Source organism: Lithobates pipiens, unplaced genomic scaffold, assembly GCF_037356315.1.
Source record: "Lithobates pipiens isolate NorthernLeopardFrog02 unplaced genomic scaffold, aLitPip1_a1.2 Scaffold_13, whole genome shotgun sequence".
Lineage (NCBI taxonomy): Eukaryota > Metazoa > Chordata > Amphibia > Anura > Ranidae > Lithobates > Lithobates pipiens.
Genome location: NW_027507718.1, coordinates 223,956,190 through 223,974,795, shown reverse-complemented (window position 1 = coordinate 223,974,795; position 18,606 = coordinate 223,956,190). Strand labels below are relative to the sequence as shown.

At 39.3% G+C, this 18,606-nt stretch overlaps 1 protein-coding gene across 1 annotated transcript in view; it reads left to right on the top strand.

Moving 5' to 3' along the window:
• The window catches only part of LOC143974655 (fibrillin-2-like), a 214,387-nt gene extending 196,231 nt beyond the window's left edge, over nt 1-18,156 (top strand). Inside the window, exons 51-65 of the mRNA XM_077476264.1 lie at nt 936-1,001; nt 1,139-1,264; nt 1,402-1,521; nt 2,757-2,876; nt 3,139-3,270; nt 3,531-3,656; nt 4,927-5,133; nt 5,229-5,354; nt 5,493-5,615; nt 5,909-6,025; nt 6,110-6,238; nt 6,326-6,445; nt 11,073-11,304; nt 12,450-12,618; nt 14,674-18,156. Coding sequence (XP_077332390.1) covers nt 936-1,001; nt 1,139-1,264; nt 1,402-1,521; nt 2,757-2,876; nt 3,139-3,270; nt 3,531-3,656; nt 4,927-5,133; nt 5,229-5,354; nt 5,493-5,615; nt 5,909-6,025; nt 6,110-6,238; nt 6,326-6,445; nt 11,073-11,304; nt 12,450-12,618; nt 14,674-15,042 — 2,282 coding nt within the window. The 3' untranslated portion in view covers nt 15,043-18,156. The remainder of the gene's footprint in view (nt 1-935; nt 1,002-1,138; nt 1,265-1,401; nt 1,522-2,756; nt 2,877-3,138; nt 3,271-3,530; nt 3,657-4,926; nt 5,134-5,228; nt 5,355-5,492; nt 5,616-5,908; nt 6,026-6,109; nt 6,239-6,325; nt 6,446-11,072; nt 11,305-12,449; nt 12,619-14,673) is intronic.
• The last annotated feature ends 450 nt before the right edge of the window (nt 18,157-18,606 follow it).

Below are 18,606 nucleotides of genomic sequence, written 5' to 3'. Positions count from 1 at the left end.
TAATTGAATTAGACTGCAGATATCCTTTCAAACAAAATTTTAAGTAGCCATATAAAACACTATCTACATATCTTCAATGATAAATGTAGTCTTTGTGAATACTATTATACCATTGTTGATCATATTTGATTTAATCTTCAAAATATAAATTGGGATGGCTATTCAGTTGCAATCCTTGCGTGGTTTGTAAAGGTTACAGTTTTATATTTTTTTAAATAACAAACATGTCATACTTACCGGTTCTGTGCAATGGTTTTGCATAGAGCACCCCCCATTCTCCTGTTTTCTGGCCCCTTGCAGGTGTTCTGGGTCCCTCCTCTCTGCTGAATGCCCCCAGAGCAAGCAGCTTACTGGTACATGCTACTCCCGAGACACACAGAGGGTGGCTCGGCCTTGTCCCCCCCTCCCCCCGCTACCTCCTTACTGGCTGCGATTGACAGCCAATGGCATAGAATGCATGAAGGTAAAAAATCTTCAGCCTTTAGAACCACTTTAACTCTCTAATGGATGCAGTAAGATTGAGGCCCTGTTCGCATAAAGTGCAGGGACCGCCATTTTTCCACACTGGATTAACACAGGTCACCGCTAGGATACACAGACAACTGTGGTGCAGTGAGCTGTGATAAATTCAGACGTGCTGAATTTTATCGCAGAGTTCCGGGTGAAATCACATGTCACTGTACAGCAGTGTTACCTTTGTGCACTTCAAATAAAGTTTGTAAAAAAAAAAAAAAGGGTGGCTGTGTGATGGGCTGAAATGTGCATCACATCTCCCTGACCGCTGGCTCACTGCAGACAGAACAGATAGCTGCTGCACACTAAGCCGCTGCTGTTTAATGTGCAGTAGCTTTCCAGTTCAGTGTGAATAGGCCATTGCCTGTTGGTATTGCTACTTTTTACTGTTTAATATTGTGTTATCTTTCTTTTCTGTTTAGTGGCTTTTCAGGAACTTTGTCCATATGGTTTGGGCTCTATACCTAATGCTGGAGATACCAGAGAAGGTCAGTAACCCAAACAGCAAGTATGAGCGTGTATATTTTACCCTTATCACATATCTTTCCACACACTACAAGAAATATTTATGTAGCTGTATATAAGTCTGGGCTCAGAAGTAGTTTCTTCTCTCTTATCTTTTTAGATGTCAATGAATGTGCAGAGAACCCTGGAGTTTGCGTCAATGGAGTCTGTATTAATACAGATGGTTCTTTCCGATGTGAATGCCCCTTTGGGTATAATCTAGACTACACAGGAGTTAACTGTGTTGGTAAGAAAAACAGACAACATGTAATAAATAAAAATACTGGCAAACAAAGTGAACATGGTAAAGATTTCATGGCCAGAGTTTGTGCTTATTAGTTAAAAATGCACACTAAAAAATAAAATATAATTTGCTTTATGCAGATACGGATGAGTGCTCCATTGGAAACCCATGTGGAAATGGAACATGCTCCAATGTGGTTGGAGGATTTGAGTGTGCTTGTGATGAAGGTTTCGAACCAGGACCAATGATGACTTGTGAAGGTAACAACAAGAAGCATTTTGTGTCAATTCTATATATATGCGTATATATATATATATATATATATATATATATATATACACATATACACTATATATACATATATACACATACATTTACACAAAAAAATGAAATTCATTGTGTCATGAAAACAAAGTTTACAATAAAAATGATACATTAGGCTGGTCTGAAGTTTTAAGAGGGGTCAAATTAAATTACTGCCCTTGTCCTTAAGCACCAGCCAAGTGCTATGGGTTGATAACAGCATGGCAGAGGACCCAGCTTTGTATCTATCAAAGGAATTAGACTAAATCAGTATCTACCTATCACCATGTTTGTTTTTTGTTTTTTGTGTTTAATGATTGTAGTCGATTTAATTGCATCCAGTTTCCTTATTATTTAATGATATGTAAAAACCGTAGGCTGTATTTTACAGCTCATTAGCAGCAATCTTGGAAACAAAAGGCCATTTCAAGAAAGCACTGTTAAAAGAGAAGTATGGGAAGCGTTAAAAAAACAAAAACAAAACAAACATTCACCTAGATGGCTACAGCATCAATCCCAGCTGCAGCTGTCCCCCGCTGCCTCTAAGACCAAGAACTGAGCAATCAGACACCACTAAACGCTCAGCTCTCAGTCCCCTGACTGTCAGTCACCAGCTCTCTGCTCTGCCCCTCCAGTGCTCACTTGAGTGCTAGGCTGTGGAGGGGGTCAGAGCAGCTGGCTCAGGCTCTCAGCGACTCACTGAGAGGCTGAGCTAGCTGCCGGTCCAGGCCTCTGCGTGGATCCCAACCATATGGTTGGGATCTTTTCAGAGCCTGGACTGGGTCCGTGACGTTGTTGGCTGAAAACAGGTTACAGGACTGCATAACTAACCACACTCCTGTGACACGCAGAAGTAGCACAGGAGAAAAAGCTTTGACCATACTTCTGTAAGTTTTCATCACTGCAGACCCTTAGTGTCACATAATTCTCTACTAGTTTTGATCTAGCTCCTTAGTGAAAGGATATCAGGATATACTAATTTCAAATTCATGGAATTATACTGAGCCTCTATTGTAAACTGTAGAGTAGAATCAATTGCTTGTCTCTAAACATTATCAGCAGAACTACCCTTTTTAACACTTGATTTCTTTGTACAAAACTGTTATGGTTACAATGCTCTGGGAATGTTTAGGGAAAGCGGTAAGTACCCATACAAATTTGATTTTTACATTATAGTATTTATTATTTTTAGATATCAATGAGTGCACAAACCCACTTCTGTGTGCTTTCCGCTGCATAAACACGTATGGATCATATGAATGCACATGTCCATCTGGATATACTCTGAGAGAAGACCGCAGGATGTGCAAAGGTATGAAATTTTATTGGGCATTTTCCAGGTCATTATTTTCTCCATGATCTTTGTTAACCATAATATTATCTAGAACCATGGATGTTTACTCAACTAATTTTATCCTGTAGAATTATTTTTTGCTTGTTATTGTTCAAATGTAAGGCCCAGAAAGAATAACATTTCTGCTTTATGTTATTTTTTCTAGTATTCTGAAATGGGTACTTTTAGTGAATGTCTGCCAGTAAGACACCCATCTCATACAGCTTTCCGTGTCTTTCAGATTTGGATGAATGTGCGGAAGGTCTACATGACTGTGAATCCCGAGGAATGATGTGCAAGAACCTGATTGGAACATTCATGTGTATCTGCCCACCAGGCATGCAGCGGCGCCCAGATGGGGAAGGTTGCATGGGTAAGTCAAAGACCATAAAATGTGTATAGAGAGAAACTGAACATTGCTTATTAGAGACAATTATTAAATGCACCACCTATGTATTCTTATGTAGTTATCTCTTTAACTTTTGTTTTAGTGAATACCTTTTTTATTTTCATTTCAGGGTGACAATTTTTTATTTTTTGACAATTTTTATTGCAGGTAGAGCATTAGCAGTTCTTGATCTACTTTCCTAAAAAAAAAATGGTGTAATGCTTTATGTTGTCCTGTTTTAATAGATGAAAATGAATGTCGTACAAAGCCTGGAATCTGTCCCAATGGACGCTGTGTGAATACTATTGGAAGTTACAGGTGTGATTGCCATGAAGGTTTCCAGGTTAGCGCCTCTGGAACAGAATGTATTGGTGAGTACCCTTTAATTGAAGATTAAACTCAATTTCATATATTTCAATAGAAAAGCTTTTCATTTGATACAATGACTACAGACTATTTTATATAGAGGAAAGCCACAGAAAGTGTACTGCAGCAGAAATGGTACAAAATTACACTTTCATTAAAGCCTTCTTACAAAAATCCAGTGCCATAAGGTTCTTTCAGCAATATGATTCCCCCTAATTGTTAAAGTGAGGTACTGGCCCATTTAACCTCAGTGGAATATCCACTGGCCAATACATTGTAAATGCTGCGTACACACGGTCAGATTTTCAGACGGAAAATGTTCGATGGGAGCTTTTTGTCTGGAATTCTGATCGTGTGTAGGCTCTATCGGAATTTCCAACAATCTGGATCTCAAATTTTCCGACAACAAAATCTGTTGTCAGAAATTCCGATCGTGTGTAAACAATTCCGACGCACAAAGTTCTGCGCATGCTCGAAATCAAGCCGAAGAGCCGCACTGGCTATTGAACTTCAATTTTCTTGGCTCATTGTATGTCACTGCATTGTTGACGTTCAGAATTTCCAACAACATTGTGTGACCGTGTGTATGCAAGACAAGTTTGAGCCAACATCCATCGGAAAAAATCCCATGGATTTTGCTGTCGGAATGTCCAATCGTGTGTACGTGGCATTAGGCTGCATTCACGTTATAGCTTTTCTCACGCTACATGCATAGAGCAGCCTATTCATTTTAATAAGCTGTTGTACATGTCAAAAATGCAGCAAAGTAACTCATGCACTTTTGAGTATTGAGCTTCACAGGTTTTCTAACTGTGCATTTTACTGCATTTGTCATGTTTTTGCAAACATGCATCTGTTTTGGATGTTTGGGGTGCCATTGACAATGAATGGCACTGCAAATGTTGCAAGTGTTTTTTGCTCCTTACGTACATGTGCGCAAAATTTCACAATTTTGTCCATGTTCATGAAAGACTATTGTGTGAATGCAGCCTTAACACAGAGACAGTTAAAGTAGGTGAGTGTCAGCGGAACCACTGAATGTTGTATGCAGAATGTTTACTCATCACACAAAATGTAATATTATCAGTTAGAGGGTTTGTATCACTGCAGAAAATGACTAATGGAAATCAATACTAGGATCTGCAAGAATAAAACCTGAATATTTAAAAATGAACATTCCTGCTCTTGAAGGTGCCTGAGGTTTTTACTTTAAAATTGTGGTGTAATTAATTATTCCTAGCTATTAGCAAATAAGTTATTTGTTTTTGTCCTTAGACACACGCCAAGGATCTTGCTTCACTGAAGTGCTTCAAACTATGTGCCAACTTTCATCTACAAATCGCAACATGGTCACCAAGTCAGAATGCTGCTGTAATGTGGGGCGAGGCTGGGGTAACCAGTGTGAACTCTGTCCCCTTCCTGGAACTGGACCATTTAAGAAGATGTGTCCACATGGCCCTGGCTTTACTACTGATGGCAGAGGTAAAGGCAGAGGAATTTTGAAATAGTCAAGAATTATATTATGGGAATGGTATGACTTCTATAATAAAAAAGCCCATTTTGTTCCTTTGCATTAGATATTGATGAATGTAAAGTGCTTCCTAACCTGTGCAAAAATGGACAGTGCATAAATACCATTGGGTCTTTCCGTTGTCACTGCAACTTGGGCTATACCACAGACATTACTGGAACAACTTGCGTTGGTAAGATATGTTACCATTATTGGAAACAAAACCACATTTGAATATTAGATTCATAAAATCCGATTGCAAAATACACCATATTGCTATATTTGAGATATATAGCATTATGAATATTTCTCAATTATAATTTTTTTTCAGATCTGGATGAATGTTCTCAGTCTCCTAAACCTTGCAACTTTATATGCAAAAATACAGAGGGCAGCTACCAGTGCTCTTGTCCAAGAGGCTACATCTTGCAAGAAGATGGCAAGACCTGCAAAGGTACAGTAGAACAGAAATCATTTTGCTCAGTGCGGTTGACTATACAAATCCCACAAAAGGCAATAAAACGCCATATTTTGTAGACCAGCTAATTGCAAAAAACTGAAATCTATAGACATGAGAAGCCATGTTTGTTTGTTTTAAGTGTTTTTTTCTTTCTTTATTTGAAAACATATATATATTTTTTTATTTTTTTTTTAAACAAAATTAAATCTGTAGAATTTACTTATGGTGAGATTGAACAGCATGGATATAGTAGAAGTTGTAAATTAAATCATCCACTTCTTCCACAGATCTGGATGAATGTTCCACCAAGCAGCACAACTGTCAATTCCTGTGCGTTAACACGATTGGAAGCTTCAACTGCAAATGTCCACCTGGCTTTACTCAGCATCAGTCCTCCTGCATTGGTAAGAAACTCCCTATTTTTATTATTGTATAATTCTATAGTATAGCAGATACATTTGCATTACTTTGTATTTCATTCTAACCAGATAACAATGAGTGCAGTGCTCAACCAACCTTGTGCGGCTCCCGTGGTATGTGCCAGAACAACCCTGGTAGCTACGTTTGTGAGTGCCAGAAAGGCTTTTCATTGGATAACAGTGGCAGCAACTGTGAAGGTAAGAGAACATAGCCCTTGACCTCAACACTTTGTATTGGTTTTTCTATATAGTTGGCACAGTAGCAGTTCATCATTTATTTTTCAGATGTGGATGAGTGTGATGGCAACCACCGCTGTCAACATGGCTGCCAGAATGTCCTTGGAGGATATCGCTGCGGTTGTCCACAAGGCTATGTTCAGCACTATCAGTGGAACCAGTGCGTTGGTGAGTAAATGCAAGACATATCACTACTGTCTGTCATTTTTCTAATGTAAGCTCAGTTATTACACATTTATATTACAGCAGTGCTTGTTCCTACAAAGAAATGGATCAGAATTACAACCCTAATTCAAAAAAGTTGGAACGCTGTGTAGAATTTACATAAAAATAGAATGCAATGATTTGCAAACTTCTCAAACCTACTGTATATTTTATTCATAATAGAAAGTATATAAAATGTTTAAATAGAGCAACTGTACCAATTTAATAATAAAATAAGGTAATTATCAATAAGTTGGAACAGGGCAACAAAAGTATAAAGCAGTACCAGGAACATGAACAGAAACACAGAGATGAGGGACCTTGGTCCCTTAATGGACTCCAAGAAAAGTATTTCACAGTACTTTTCTTTCTTATCCATTGAGGAATACAGGAATTTAGATACATTTTAACATCCAAAATTAGCCAAGTTGAGGGGTGAGCAACACAGCAACAATCTCTAACAGGTCCTATGAAAATGACTGGGAACTGCCTAGACCCCAGAAGCCACCTGAATCTGAGCCCACGTGAGGTGGAGCCTTCCTATTAAATAGAAAGAAACGCAGCAACATGACTAAAGGCAGAATACAGAGAATCAACCTGATGCCCGGTATTAGGATAGAAAAGGTCACCGCCTGGGGGGAATGACTGCACATGGAAGGAAGCTTATAACGTAAACCAGCAAAAATCTGAGCAACCAAAATCCACCAGGACATCACAATGGGCATGGTCAACAGAAAAACACAGGGAATAACCCTCAAGAGAGGGACTTTAGAACAAAAAAGACAGGCCTAAGCAAAAAAAAAACTGCCAGTCTACATATTAATATTAGGGTTAACGGGATAGATCTCCATGACAAAAACTACCTAGACAGACAAAGAAAGAACTCAAGGGTTCAATCCCATGAGTTGAGCTGACTTTAAAATTAGGGTACATGGGAGCACCTGTATAAGGGAAGGCAGAGGTGGAAGTTAGACCACAGCCCCACACCTGTTAGATAGGAATCTCCAGAAAAAACTGAGGATGAATCTAAACCATCCTTCCTAACACCTAGAGGTGTCACTAGGGCCTGGAAGAAAAATTCTGTGGAGCCTGCCTAACCCTGAGCACAACCCATGGTCTAAGAAATGCCTAATCCACCCAGGTACAACAAAGCATTAACAGTCATGGAGTGAAGAGCTTGCTTTTTAGTAAAACTGCTAAAAAAAATTCAATCTGGAAGAACAAAAGGGCATCTGGAGGACCAGACGATACCTGTAGCAGGAAAGTTGCTACTACCTGTTACTACCTGCTCACAATCCAAAAAGGCAGAGGGCCCCCCTAGTGATACCCACTACATAGCTTCTGTGATGCTCCTGGATGAACAAACCATTCCTCTCACAGCAGAGTCTACCAATTGAGAAGAGCCAGCTTCCAAGGCATTGTCTATAAAGGAGACAGTGTGAGACATACTAATTCTCTCAGTAATATCCTATGCAGAAACCAGGCTACTTCCTCTGCCAAGGCACTGCCACACATAGGTGAAGTCCAATGGAGTCCAAAACAGAATATGTACTCAATGTGGAGGGAACAATCTGTTCCGAGGAACCAGATGGTATCCCTTGATAGAGGCACTCCATCAAGTGGAATCCCACAGATGCTGCCAAAAAAACCCACCTTTGTCACCTATGGGGGCTGAAGGATCAAGGCCAGGACCTGATCGAGAAAGATAGGCCAATTGTCCTAAATAGTTCAAGCTCAAGACAAAATAAAGGATAGCTGCAAGGAGTCGGGAACAAATAAGAGAGAGGGAGATTACCCTGAGAGGTAGAAGAAGAGGTGAACTCTCTGCCTAATGACAAAGGACAAGGTGTACAGAGTTAGGATGCACATTAAGTAATCCTTGTATATGGTAGAAGTGTGAGCACACATTCCTGCAAAAGGCTTTTTAGAGGGGTTAACAAACCTCTAAGCTTCAGCTAAAGTGGTGGGTGGTGAGAGTCATGCTCAGAGGCTTTGACAGTTTAAGGTTACTGTCAACACAGGACAGAGAGCTGAACCACTAGTTTAAACTGGGATTTAAGGAGGGAATCTAGCTGCATGTGAGTACAATCCTTACAGTTAACCATATAGAATCCACAGTGGGAATATTCCACCATTCAACAAATTACCTCCCAAGGGGGAACAGTTCCAATGCACTCTCAGGTGGGGCCCAGGACTCCGCGTACTTTCAGTAGGCAAAGAGAAATACTTTGAATATTGGTGATAATGGGAAGATCTTTGCAGATGTAGGAGCTCTAAAAGACCCAAGGCTGGAGACAGCAGGCTGATCCTCTAAATGCAAGCATAGTACACAGTGCATCATTAAAGTCCTAAATAACCTCTTGAGTGACAGTCTCTTCAGAGATAGACTGCTGGGACACAGACTCTAAGTCGGAGATGGTCACAGTGGCCAGTGGCCTTGCCTGATCTAGAGGCTTGAGAGGGTCAGATATTCTGTAGGAGATGGCACTGGGCTGCATTTAAAGCCTCTGGGGTCAGTGGCCAAAAAGAGTTAAGCACATGGAGCCAAAAAGCCCCTGATAGATGTGGAGGTCCCTGATGATAGAGGAGGGGCCCCACCTGACAGAGCTGAAGAAGACTCTGATGATTTAGACCCAATAAATATTGCTGCAATGGGTTCCAGAATGCAGACATCAGTGCCCACAGAAGATTTCAAGGAGACGCCTTCAAAACTACTAGGGGAGCATGGGCTGGGGTCTGTAGTAGCAGGACTGCTCCCTCTTTGTTTGTGTGCAGACATGTTGCTTCCTCATAGTCTCAATCACTCACAAGCTTGGAGAGCTGGTGTTGATGAAGGTAGAGGTGACCAGGTCACTGTGGGCAGGAGGGACAGACTGAAGTTCCACATGGTGCTTTGCAAAATAGAAGCAGGATGGCCTGTGACACTCTACCTATTGGATGTGTTTAGTCCACCAGTTGTGCAAACAGTCAAGTAGCTCCTGGTGATATACACAGTGGTGTAGTGGTTAGCACTCTCACCTAGCAGTAAGAAGGGTCACTGGTTCAAATCCCAACCACGACACTACCTGCCTGGAGTTTGCATGTTCTCTCTGTGCCTGTGTGGGTTTCCTCCGGGTACTCCGGTTTCCTCCCACACTCCAAAAGACATGCAGGTAGGTTAATTGGCTTCTGTCCGAAATTGGCCCTAGTATATGAATGGGGACCTTGGATTGTGGGCTCCTTGAGGGTAGGGACTGATGTGAGTGTGCAATGTACAGGGATAGGGACAATTGTAGACACTCACTCAGGTTGAACTGGATGGACTGGTGTCTTTATTCAACCTAACTAACTATGTAACTGCAGGTGAGCGCTAGATGCTAACAAAATCTTTGATCATAAATTATAAATCCATAATTAAAATAAGTCTTCACAACATAAGCTGTGAGTAACCCTTTGCAAAATGCAAGCAACAACGTGGTCCCAAGTGATATCAATTAAAGTGCATATACTGTAATAACATCATCAATAAATGTGCATAACAATAAAAAGTTAATCAGTAGTGCCAAAAATCCATTAAAAAAAAATAATTCATCGGAAACATGGTCTTCACACGCCATGTAAATGTGATTGTCTTGTGCACACTCCCCCCCCCCCCCCATGATGTGGTTATGACTCACCAGATCCCTAGACCCAAGATGAAGTGGGTCTAGTAATGCTCTCCTCACACAGAAGAGTAAACCAAAAATGGCAACCTGCTTTTATTGTATATAATCTGTCCACAAAAATGTATATAAAATGCCCACTCACATTTGTTTGTGCCTAAGCTGGCACCAGGAAGATCCAGCAGTGTGCTGCTCTATCTGCAAGATGGCGGCTTGGCGTGCGTTCCACCGCCCAAGCCTTATGAACCGGATGTGACGTCAGATGTACGGTGTCCATCAGATGTACCGTGTCCATCAACACTTTACATATATATTATACATTCACATCAGTTCCTGCCCTTAAGATTTCTAACTAGCATTTATACATACACATAATAGGGCCAATTTAGACAGGAACCAATTAACCTAGCAGCATGTCTTTGGAGTGTGGGAGGAATCAGGAGTAAACCCACACAGGCACAGGGAAAACATGCAAACTCCAGGCAGGTAGTGCCGTGGCTGGAATTTGAACTGACAACCCTAGTTCAGCTAGGTGGAAGTACTAAACACGTAGCCACTGTGCTAAAACCCATGAACGAGATTGAAAAGAAAGTCTAGAAAAATTGGTTAGCTGGGATCCTAGGGCATTAGCAAAAAACAGAGGAATTCTGGGTAGAGGAGGGGTTATATGGGGCAGGCTTACCGTTTTCCTGTTTGCCAGTGTCCAATCCCCCAGTAGATGGCAGTATAACCCGACTGTATTTTAATCCCTGCGTCTCTCAGTGGATAAAGAAACTAATTTATTAGCACTCTGATAGATCATTAGTAAATCTGCCTATTCCCCAACATAGGATTCTCATAGTAAAATTTAAATGATTTAGTGCAAGTCATGGGTCTAAATTTCAGACAGTTACAGCATCATTGTCTTTCCTCTAAGTGATCATTCACCTTCCATTATTTTTTTTATTTAGATGAGAATGAATGTTCCAGCCAGTCCAGCTGTGGTTCTGCCTCCTGCTACAACACTTTGGGAAGCTTTAAGTGCATATGTCCGTCAGGATTTGATTTTGACCAATCTTTTGGAGGGTGCCAGGATGTTGATGAATGTTCATCTGGAGCAAGCCCTTGTAGCTATGGTTGTTCCAACACCGATGGTGGCTACCAATGTGGATGCCCTGGAGGATACTTCCGAGCTGGCCAAGGGTAAGCATGGGACAAAAGAAGGAAGATTTTTCTGCAAATTTTAATTCAGAGACCTATTTCTGAAAGTTCAGTTGGACCCAGTTGGGTTTAATTAAAATGTAGTGCTGATACCTTTATCGACCCAACACCACATTGTTTACTCCACACTGCACCTGCATTTTACCAGTAATTCCAAAAACTATACATTTCCAGATGTCTGTAGAATGTTCTCTGCTTAACACTGCAAAGAATACTCAGTCACAAGAGAGGTTAGGTACATGACTGGAATTTCATTCTCACAAAATCTGCCAACCTAATCTCAATCATTTTACTATTACAAACACATAGAAGGGAATGAATTAATCTAACCACATCATTATCACAAAGGATATTTTAACACTGAATATATAATATATCATTACTTCAGTGTAAATTGTACTTTCACATGTCATGGCTACAATGTCTATTAGTTTTCTATCCATAAATGCCACACCGAACACACCAATATCCTTGTCACACTGATAAATACATTATTGTGTGATATGCACATCACTGCAATTCCCAACACCACACAGCTTGCTTCTTGTTCTGGGAGAATCTCTACTGCAGAACCATCTTTTGACTATGAGGGTCATAATCATATTCTGCTATAAATGCATCAACAACCTTATCATATATTTCCTAAAAGAAACCTGCTATGAGAAAAGCATACATTTTTGACCTCTTATTCTCAAAATGCTAGTTGTCTGTGTGCCATGCTATTCCTCTCAGTTAAATTTCTTGATTCACTGACCCAACAAACAATATGCAGATTTGATTTTCTTGACCTGCATACTTGTAAGAGTTCAGTGACTGACATGGAATTGAGCGTATATAATAATTACAGAGGTAGTATCTTCTGAAACAAGCCTTACACCAAAAATTCACTAGAAAGCGTTTTCTAGTAAATTTTCGGCATATGACTTTGTTGGCACCACTACGAGAGCCTATCTTTCACTCAGCTGCTGGATGGACTAAAGCAAGAAGACCATTTTTTATTAAGAGCATCCTGAGGTGTATTTAGCACTTATACCTTTTCTGTACCATGGTCTGAAACAAGTCTTTCTGTCCTGACAATCTTCCTTTGATCAGGTGGCTTCTCTTGATGTGTACATGTTGTATTGCAGGCATTGCGTGTCTGGCTTAGGATTTGGCAAAGGTTCTTATCTACCAGCTCCTGTGGAAGAAGATGAGGAAAATATCTTGTCCCCAGAAAACTGCTATGAGTGCAAGATCAATGGATATCCAAAGAGAGGAAGGCAGCGACGCAGCACCAATTCCACCTCAGAGCATGAGGTAAGAGATGAACGAGTGATAAAAAAAAGGCATAATCCCAAGCTTGGACTCTCAAGTTGCTTTGCAGCAGTGCACTATTAACTTATTTATGATTACACATACACTGTATTATTATGTTTACCAGTATTACCCTGAATTACTACAAGAAAATAAAACTGAACTCTACTATGACATCCCAATGACTGTAATGTTATATGAGATCACCATTTTTTCTTGGAGAAATAAAACAAAATTTAAAAAAGTCCTACTTTATCAAAGATGTGGAACTTTACTTTAGACCCCTAAGCTATGCTAAAACTTGCAGTGTAAGACCCCATACACACTATTAGATTTTCTGCAGATTTTTGTCTTCAGATTTACCGAAATCATGTAGTGCATGGCCTTCCTGATTGCATACAAATTGAAACTCTAATGCCACGTACACACGACCAGACTTTCTGGCAGACTAGGTCGGAGTTCCGATGGATTTTCCGAACTAACGGACTTGGCCACTTTTTGAATGTGATGACGTAAGACGGGACTAAAAAAGAAAGTTCAATAGCCAGTAGCCAATAGCTTCCCTTGCATCGCATTTGGTCTGTCGGACCAGCACACAGACAAATGGTTTCCCCAATTTTAGTTAGTTGAGTCCGTCGGATAGATTTGAAACATGTTCTATTTCTAGGTCCATCAGATTTTTTATTTTTTTTTGAAAAACGATCGGACTAGCCCACACACGATCAGATTGTCCGACGGACTAATCCCTTCGGACCTAGTCTGCCGGAAAGTCCGGTCGTGTGTATGCGGAATTAAGGTTTGACCTCATATTATATGGTTTTGGTAAATCTAATAGTGTGTATGAGGTCTTAGATTTCATCCAAAGCTTAACACACAATAACAGCTCAGCTTATCATTTGAGGAAAATGTAGTTCTAAAGTAGCCTTTTTCAACCAGGGTGCCCAGGCACTCTGGGGTGCCTTGAGGTTTCTTCAGAAGTGCCTTGGAAAAATGCCTAAAAAATGCCCAAAAATGCATACAAGCCAGCAGGTGGTCAAACCTGCCTTTTAGTTACACAAAGCCACAGGTTTTGATTGTGCATAATTTCAACCTTCCACCCACCAGTGTCTTAACAACCAGTGATGCCATCAGTGTTGATAAGAAGGGTGATGATCGCATGCACGGTACCCTTGTTTGACCCTCTCTTGCCCCTCTGAATCAACACTGGGTTCACGTTAGCTGAGTGATGGAGAGAAACTAAGGGAGAGGAGAAACGCTGGAATACTAGATGGTAATAGTGTGAAAAAAGTGTATTTTCTTTGTAAAATAAATCACCTCTAATGTTGGGTGTCCTACGTGTGTCAATGGTGCCGTATTATGTAAAACTATTAGAATAGTTTCTTACATTTTAGAATGGGGTGCCTTGGGATTATCCATAATTTTAAAGGGTGCCTTGGGATTATTCATAATTTTAAAGGGTGCCTTGAATGAAAAAATTTGAGAAACACTGTTCTAGAGTATGTTAAAGAGAGAAACTTAGTCTGCTTAAACAAAAGAAGATGCATTACGGTTTGGGGTAGGGCTTGCCACTCAAAGCTTACCTTCCATAAAGGATGTTTGAAAGTTCTGAATGATTTTGATGTAAGTAGAGAAAATGTATATAAGCAAGACCTGTAAAACGCAATTGTTTACAAAAGTCCCAGCACTTTGACCTCAGGCAACTCGGTTAGCCCAAATTGCATTCATATGTTGCATGGCTAAATACCTTCAACCCTAGGGGTGATCTACAGCTTAACCACTTGTGGTCTATGGGCTTATGAGGTACACTAAAATAAACCACATTTTTTAAATTGTTGGCCACTTTGATGGTAAAAACCCAGCTGTAGTTTGACTACAGCTCTCATGGCCAACTCAGTCTAGAGAAGAACATATGGATAATAGGGTACATACCAGTATAAAGAAATTCATTTTTAACAACTTATGATGTCTTGTACATTTTTGTAATGCTTCTCCCCATGTATTTCATTAATTTGTTATACATCTACTCACAAATGTGTGTGTGTCTTTGATTTTCCGTAGAATCACAACATGAATAGCCTTGATATTGACAGACCAGTTAAGATGAGCTTCAACATTTCCCACCTGACAATCAAAGAACATATCATGGATTTAATGCCAGCTTTGCAACCACTGATGAACCATGTACGATATGTCATCTCTCAGGGTAATGAGGATAACAACTTCCGCATTAATCAAAAGGAGGGTCAAAGTTTCTTGCATCTTGGCCGCAAAAAAGTAACTCCAGGTTTGTATAACCTGGAGATTACTAGCGTGCCTCTATACCGCAAGAAGGAACTACAGAAATTAGAGGATGAAAAAGACTTCAACTACCTCAACGGTGAAATAGGCCAAACACTCAAGATGAAACTTCAGATCCAACTTAATTAAGATCAGAAACAATCCTCACGTGGCCTTTACAAGATCTGAACTTTACATTTATAGAGAAAGTCTTCTTCTGTCTTCTCTTTAATTAGCAAGCTTTTGTGTCAGAACCTCAGCACCAAGGCATAAGATTGATGGGAAATGTGGAATATGAGTTCAGCTGTGACCAATGTCCATATGTATTTTGGGATTATTTTCATAGTATTTTTGTTATGTAAAGATGGGAGGGGTAAGAGTGACAGGAGGGCATAGTGTTCAATGGATATGATGCATCGAATGCCCTGAGCAAAGTTATGGATGTACAAGCAGAAGGGGGGCAAATTTTCCGAATGCCCTTCCTTATTTTCACCAAAAGCTCTAACATGGATGCCAATGACAGAAAGGACTCTAGTGCCTTAAAAGTGCCTTACAAGTGGTCTTGAGAAACCAGCAGTATTGCAGCAGAAGCTTTTTATACCTGAGTGCTACAATACTGTGTAAAAGAAGTTCATATTACATAGTGAACTGTTAGAGTGGTCACTGGAACTCCCAGATTAATATGATGAATGTTTTTGTATTTTTAATTCTTTTTTGTTTAAAAGAATTTATTTTGTACTGTAATTATGGCACCGTTATTGCTACTAGCAAGCATAGGCAGCTAGAGATAAGAGCTAATAATATAAATAATACATTTTATTCGCAGTTTAAGCTCTCTTTTCTCATCTTGCATAGCCTTCATGCTGTTGATCCCTCAAACTGTACAATTAAAATCAATCTCCTTACCACGAAGGAATAAACAGTCAATTTTCTCCTAGGGACCACTCAAGAGTGCACTGCTTCTGTACGAGCAAGGCACATGAATTTTACTAGGCACATCACTTATGTTTCATGCAGAAGCCTTGCTTTGTTTTATATTGAAAAAAGTAAAAAATAAGTGATAGGTAATAGCATTGTTATGTTAATTTATAAACTGCAGAATATATATTCCATGTTTAATATAGCTGGATACAAATAGTGCTTTGAAGGTTTAAGATATTTAATGACACACTAAACACTATTTTCTTGTTCAGGAAGAATCCCTTTAAGTATTATTCCCAAGTTCCTTCAAACCATATTCAAACATGTCAGAGGCATAACCAATAAACTGCCTCCTTGGATCAACTTACTGTAGGCCTCTTACCTCAGGCTGTAAAGAGGTAGCACACAAAATTCAGTATCATGTAGTGTTGTTTGCTTAGCCCTTCGTGCCAGCATTGAACTGACAGAATTTTACTTTGGAATAGAAACTTGTGGCTGATAATAACACCAAAATAATATGGAGTGGTCTAAGCAATCACTTTCCAATCCCTAAGCCTGTAAACTTAGTGGTAGCCTCATAATCTGCTAAAAAATCGTTTTTTTAAATACACCAATTTCCCCCCCTACATTTTCAAGGCTAAACAGTGTTGCTGCTTTTATGCACATTTTGACTTGTTAGTAGTGACGTGCTCATCTCCATCTCTAACCATTCCACCAGCCCACTGATACATGCCTTCTGTTCTGCTTGGTAAAAATGGTGATATGTGACTGTCACAAAAAAGGACTGAGGTGCCTTTGATGTGCATTATTTTTTATAAACAGCCTAGCTTTACCTTCTTTATGCCATTTGAGAGGCAAGATGGCAGCACATAAAAGGGGAATAACTGGGTCATAAGTAACAGACTGGAGCAGATTTTGTTCACCGATTATGTACTAGTGATGTATTCATAAGCTCAATAGTTTACATTTGTCAGTGGTTTCTGTAAATGTTGGAAAAGTAAATGGTTGATTTAAAGAATAACTAAAGACAAAACTTTTTTTTTTGTTTTGGATAGAGTGGAGATGGGTTAGAACTATTAGTTTTTTTTTATTGCTGTCTATGTCGCCGTTAGGGAGATTGACCCTCTCAATTTGTCCTGTTTGCCATTATCATTGAAAGTGAAAGTAAAAGTAAAATCTTACATTTTGGGTTGTCCGCAGAAAATTTATAGAATGGAAATCTTCCAATGGGGACACTAGTTCTGGTGACTTGGGGGCCCCAAGTGATTCCCCTAGTTTGCAGGTATTTCCTCTCACTTTCTGATTGGCTATGGGACAGGAAGTGAAGGTAAAGCTCCCCAATGGGACACAGATGGCAAAAAAAAATCTAACAGGCATTATCTTACTCTATCCAAAATGAATACAAAGTACTGCCTATAGTTTTTCTTTAACCTCCCCAGTTTGCAGGGGCACAAGAAGCTAGGAAATCAGGAGAGGAGCCTCTTTCTCCAGCTTGCTCATCACATTACTTAATATAATGTTATTTCTGAATAGGAAAACCAACTATTTCAAACAGGACATTGTCTGTCAATATTCTTTTGCTGGCAGCAGCTTCATAACATTCTTTATCTTTTAAATTAAATATAATAATACGATTGGAGAAAGGATGGTGCTATTCTAGATTATGGTATAAAATAAACACACTACTACCTGACACTATACTGTATCCATCCCACAATGGTGCTTTACCCATCCAGTGCTTCAAATGGCTCGGTTACTGCACTGTACGTCCTTTTTTTTTTTAAGAAAAAAATATTTATGTATAACCACAACTGTAAACTGTTGCTCATTTTTTTGTAATTTCATATTCTTGTAGTAAATATATTTTATTTGATACATGTTGTTTTACTTTTGTTTTTGTTTTGTTTTTTGGTTTGTTTTTTATTGTTTTTTTAATTTCCAATTTCCAAGAATAGCCACTTTTTGGTAATATGTGTGAATACTGTAATTGTTGGCAAAATAAAATCATAAACTTGAAAAAAGATGCTAGCTTTGCAAAATACGAGATGTTGTGAAATAAAACTGTTTCTAGACGGTGCTACAGAAAATCACGTCATTGTGAAAAACTTTTTTTTCCAGTCTTGTGTTGAGCCAAAAGTGTTATTTTTGGAGGGGGGGGATATTTTTTCTCTTTCTTTCCAAATGTGGTCTGATACATTTTTATACTGCAATTCAAACAGTGTGCTGTATTTGTTGTTATGTTTGTTGTTAGGCACATATGATCATTTTGTACAAGTTTTCGTAACTGTGTTTTTTGTATCAGATGCAACAGCAACAATAAAATTATTTTGGGTAAAAATATAATTTTTGGTGTTCAGTAAGCTGAATCAAAAGTATCTGGGAAAATTAAAGGGACAGGTGTATAGCTGTGGTGGAAAACGCATTACATATAGGGTGCCTCTAGTCTGCCTCCTGACTTCACCAAGAAAAAAAAATTGATATAATGTTCAGTGTATATAGTGCTACAAAAATGTTAGAGACTGTGGATATACTATTGTAGAGGGTCAATGACTGTGGAAATGCTACATAAAATATCCAGTGACTCTAGGTTTGTTATAGGAGATAGCCAGTGCAGTGACCATAGACATGTTATAGGAGATGCTATATAGAGAAATGCTACAGGACATTTTCAAAAGACTATATAGGAAAAATGTTTTTATGGAACGTTGGATAAAGTCCGCAGATGTGCCCATGTGACAAAGGAGATACTTGATAAATAAATTTTCAGAAGGTAAGTGTTTATTGGTGATCCAA